Consider the following 4,523-nt stretch of genomic DNA (forward strand, 5'->3'; position numbering starts at 1 on the left):
TTACCCCAGGGATTCACCGAATCACCTAATCTGTTTGGTCAAGCACTAGAACAGGTACTGGGCACTTATCAACCAGATCCCCATCAAGTCTAACCATCAACCATCATATGGGTGTGCACTTCCTACAAGTCCAGTCTGGGTTATTCTTTGTGTGACAGTGGCAGAAACATTTCATGAAAACTAATTTCTCCTTTATCTGTTCTACAGATTAGTGCATGCATGACTTTATATAAAGCACAGCAGTTTATTGTATATGTACAGTGATGTCCCACTTCACCGTGAGCTTCACCTTTTTCACTGGTAGAAGGATCACCACAAAACCCCTCTGATTTAACATTCAGCAAGCACCTTATGCTCCACACAGTGCCAAAGGACACAGATGGGCCCACCCCAGCCCCAATGGTCTCCATTTGACTGAGGAAGATAGTGTCTGCAACCACCAAAGAGACGTTTGGGCCTACAGACTGCCTGGCAGGGATGGCTGCCCACCCAGCTTCATCAAAACAGGTGTCAGTCTCCCATGGCACAAAGGCATATGTGGTGCCTTTTGCCCATAAATACTATGCTGAAGTAATTAGTCAAATTCCAGGTCCTCCACGTTACCCCTACACCACCTCTCCATGTCCCACCTCCTTGTGTTCCTGGTATGGGGCAGGAGATAGCAGGAGCTCCCAGAAATGGAATAGATCTGAGGACAAGTGGCAATACCCCCAACAGTGGGTGGGTGGACTGGGGGAACTGAGCCCCCACATACAAATGAGCCTTATGTTAATACCTCAGGACATATCCCAGTGCCATGTTGTGGGGCTGTGCCTCAGGCCAGGGGTGGCCACCACAGGTGGCATACATACACATGGACATGGGCACAAAGATTTATGCACAGGGCATTTTATTTTGATATTTCAGGCTGAGCTATGAGCATCACAGCCCCACACTGCGGGGGCTCAGGGAGCATTTGTGCCCTCAGACATACGGTTTGGGTTCTGTAGTGCTGTGTGGTATTGAACTCTGTAATCACAATGCATTCCCCAACCCAGATTCTCGCGAGAACTGTGGCCCTCCCCGCCCACACCTGGCCCTGCTCTTCCTCTTCCGCTGCCATCCTGAGGGGAGCAGCCGTAGCAGTTCGGGGGTTGCTGTAATCTGGCTCCATCTGGCTCCATCCTGCCCTGGGGTGCTGCAGGGCACTTGTAAGAAGTACAGTGTTGGTTACTCTCCCTTGATATTGGTGGGGGGTGATGGGCAGGGCCAGCGATGGTAGAGCTCGGAGAGGCTGTAGGGCAGCACTAGACTGTGGCTGCAGTGATTACTATCTTATGACACTTTTGGATTTAGTTGTGAAAAGAAATGAAGTCTTTGAGTGACCCTTGGGGTTGATTGTCTGCCCTGGGATAAATAATCTGCGTTCTGCTCATCTGCACCAGGAGCTTAATGCGATTTTTCTCATCGTTTTTCTACAGCTGAGCTCCAAGGATGGTGCGCTACTCACTGGATCCAGAGAACCCCACCAAGTGTGAGTGCTGTGCCATGCATGTCCATGTAGGGCTGCATAGGGTGGCTGAGAGGTTTTGTTTCATACATTTTTGTTTTTTCTCACTGCAGCATGCAAGTCCAGGGGCTCCAACCTGCGTGTGCACTTCAAGGTATGTGATGTGGGCATGGCACCAAATGTATTTTTTGAGGGAAGTGTCCCTTATTCTCCTGTGTTATTGTGGAGTTATTAAAGAATGGTGGTGTAGGTTGTGACCTGTGTGTAACTTGCACATTAAATGTTGTATTATGCAAGTGAAAAGAAGCCTTGTTTATTACGATTTGACTTCCTATTGCAATAGTGTGTTAAATGCAAAAATCAAGATATCAGTGCTTCAGTTACTCTTTATTCTTGTTCTTCCTTTTGACCCTTTTTCTCTCTTCCCTATTTTCCTTACATAAGCATTACATTTTGTAACTTGTTCATATAGCTTGTGTTCTTCATGCTCTCTGTGAGGTTCCACATCAGACATTTTAACAGGAATTTCATAGAAATTCATAGGAATTTCAATTGTACAATGGCTTGGGTTGGAAGGGACCTCAAAGATCATTTATCACTCAGGCTCCAGCTTTCTGGATTAGGGACCGAAGAGAGAGCTATGATAAATATAAAGACTCAAAATTGCTTGTTGGAAAGCTGTAGCCATTGGGTAAAATACGATGAAGGCGTGGCAGAGCTGCAAGCTCAGTAATAGGGGTCACACTAAGTATTGTTAAAATAGATAACAAAAAAGTATTGTTAATTTATTTTCCTTTTTTTTTTGTGGGTGTTGGTTTATTTGTTTTGTTGTGTATTGTTTGTTTTGTTTGATGAGTGCTTCTTTTGAACTGAGCTTGTAGCAAAAAGGCTTGTTGAGGAAAGGTGGTTGCTCCAGGAAAGAGGGACAAGTGGTTTTGATTCATTTGAGTTGGAAGGGATCTTAAAGCTGTTTGGTCCAACTCCCTGTAATGAACAGAGACACCTACAGCTCAATTAGGGTACTCAGAGCTCTGTCCAGCCTGACCTTGAGTGTCTCCAGGGATGAGGCATCCACCACCTCTCTGGGTAACCTGTGCCAGTGCCTCACCACCCTTATTGTAAAGAACTTTTTTCTTATATCCAACCTAAATCTTCCATTTTAGTTTAAAACAATTTCTCTTGGTCTTGTCACAACTCCCATTGTAACTTGGGAAGAAGCATTAAGAGGAACTTTCACTGTGCATTTTAGAACACTCGTGAGACTGCCCAGGCCATCAAAGGCATGCATATCCGCAAGGCCACCAAGTACCTGAAGGATGTGACCCTGAAGAAGCAGTGTGTTCCCTTCCGTCGCTACAACGGAGGAATTGGTAGATGTGCCCAGGTGAGGATGGAGCTTGGAAAGAAAAGGTGGAAAGGGTGCTTTGGGTGTGCTTAGGTACAGAGGAGATAAAAGGTGATGTTCAGACTGCATGGAGAGGAGTCAATCATTGGTGATAATGTATGAAAACATAAATAGGAGAAGTGTTGATTTGGATTGCTGTGACGGCTTTCTTAGGACATCTTTGGAATCAATGTGACAAAATTTGTGTTCTGATAGATCTTAGTAAAAGGATGCGTAACAGCAAGCTAATAGCATGTAGAGGTCAGGTACCAGGACCAAACCAGGACTCCTTTTCTTACAGGCCAAGCAATGGGGCTGGACACAGGGACGCTGGCCCAAGAAAAGTGCAGAGTTCTTGCTGCACATGCTCAAAAATGCAGAGAGCAATGCTGAGCTTAAGGTAGGCTGAGTAATGTTACTAAATGCAAACTGTTTATTTGACACTGTACTTCTGCGCTCCTAAACTCGGTGGATCAAATGAAAAAAGTGAGGATTTGCTCTATGGATTAAACAGATATAGAGGGCTTGGTTTACTATTTGTTTGAATTACACTGTGTTAAGTTAAAATGTGAGTGATGGTTTTTTCCACAGTTCATAACTGTGCGCGAAGTATTTAGAAAAAGTGCGCATCTGATCTCTTAAAACTCATAAAAAAGTAAAATCTGTAGACTCTATCTTTGCAACGTGCTCAATGCTTTATTTGGCAACAGTGATGGCGGTGATGACTATCTTAGGACACCTTTGGAATAACCATGAAATAATAACTACTTTCTGAGTCATCTGCATGATGTAACTTCGTTGTGACGTGTAGAATAGTCTGTTTCTCTGATTTTAGTTAGTCATAGCTTGGTAAAACAATCAACTTAAACTCTGAAATTTGCGTGGTGTGCTCGGTTGGGGGGAGTGATTGTGCTGTATAGATTACTGTAGAAATAAATAAGTCACAGTATTTTAATTCTATTCCCCTCCCCCAGGGTCTCGATGTGGATTCTCTGGTGATTGAGCACATCCAGGTGAACAAGGCTCCCAAAATGCGCCGGCGCACCTACAGAGCTCATGGGAGAATCAACCCCTACATGAGCTCCCCCTGCCACATTGAAATGATCCTCACCGAGAAGGAGCAAATTGTTCCCAAGCCAGAGGAAGAAGTTGCTCAAAAGAAAAAGGTAGAAAGCATCATGTTCTTAGTGTCTTCTCTCTCACTTCTTAGTGTCATTAAGAAACCTGAACGTGAGCAGGCAAAGGGGTTACTATGATGACTTATCTTAGGACACCTAATACCCATGGAATAAAAAAGTTATTACTGAGCAACCTCAGCCTTAAATACAGTAGTGAGAATTGATAAAAACTCTTATCAGTAATATATATTGCAGAGGAGATTTGCTGATTTTTTTTTTCCACTGAAGTAGTTGTAGCATTCAGATGTTTTCTGTAAATACAGACCCACAGAATGGTGGCTCCATAGGGAGGCCAGAGTGTTGAAAGATGATTTGTAACATGATTTGGAAAAGTATCCATTTTCATTGTTTTGTTTCTTCAGATATCCCAGAAGAAGCTGAAGAAGCAAAAGCTGATGGCTCGGGAGTAAATCTGACACAACAGACGTACATAAATAAAGTTTAAAAAAAAAACAAACACTAATTTGTTGTG

The 4,523-nt window shown here is 43.7% G+C and overlaps 1 protein-coding gene and 3 non-coding genes across 9 annotated transcripts in view; all 4 read left to right on the top strand.

The window, feature by feature from the left end:
- Positions 1-1,062: 1,062 nt before the first annotated feature.
- The window catches only part of LOC100543589 (60S ribosomal protein L17), a 9,905-nt gene continuing 6,444 nt past the window's right edge, over positions 1,063-4,523 (top strand). The window contains exons 1-7 of one of the 6 annotated variants that reach the window (XM_010725139.3): positions 1,064-1,190; positions 1,461-1,513; positions 1,603-1,643; positions 2,739-2,873; positions 3,175-3,273; positions 3,848-4,039; positions 4,414-4,504. In XM_010725139.3, coding sequence (XP_010723441.1) covers positions 1,474-1,513; positions 1,603-1,643; positions 2,739-2,873; positions 3,175-3,273; positions 3,848-4,039; positions 4,414-4,461 — 555 coding nt within the window. In that variant the 5' untranslated portion in view covers positions 1,064-1,190; positions 1,461-1,473 and the 3' untranslated portion in view covers positions 4,462-4,504. Of the gene's footprint in view, positions 1,205-1,460; positions 1,514-1,602; positions 1,644-2,738; positions 2,874-3,174; positions 3,274-3,847; positions 4,040-4,413; positions 4,505-4,523 lie in introns of those variants that run through there. The other 5 variants (XM_031557179.1, XM_031557180.1, XM_019610269.2 and 2 more) reach the window with 5 other exon arrangements.
- LOC116217566 lies at positions 1,298-1,365 on the top strand. The gene has a single exon (XR_004162260.1). It is a non-coding gene; the product is annotated as a small nucleolar RNA SNORD58 (small nucleolar RNA).
- Positions 3,027-3,091, top strand: LOC116217567. Its single transcript, XR_004162261.1, has one exon. It is a non-coding gene; the product is annotated as a small nucleolar RNA SNORD58 (small nucleolar RNA).
- LOC116217564 lies at positions 3,587-3,653 on the top strand. The gene has a single exon (XR_004162258.1). It is a non-coding gene; the product is annotated as a small nucleolar RNA SNORD58 (small nucleolar RNA).

The sequence above is a fragment of the Meleagris gallopavo genome, chromosome Z, assembly GCF_000146605.3.
Source record: "Meleagris gallopavo isolate NT-WF06-2002-E0010 breed Aviagen turkey brand Nicholas breeding stock chromosome Z, Turkey_5.1, whole genome shotgun sequence".
NCBI classification, from domain to species: Eukaryota; Metazoa; Chordata; class Aves; order Galliformes; family Phasianidae; genus Meleagris; species Meleagris gallopavo.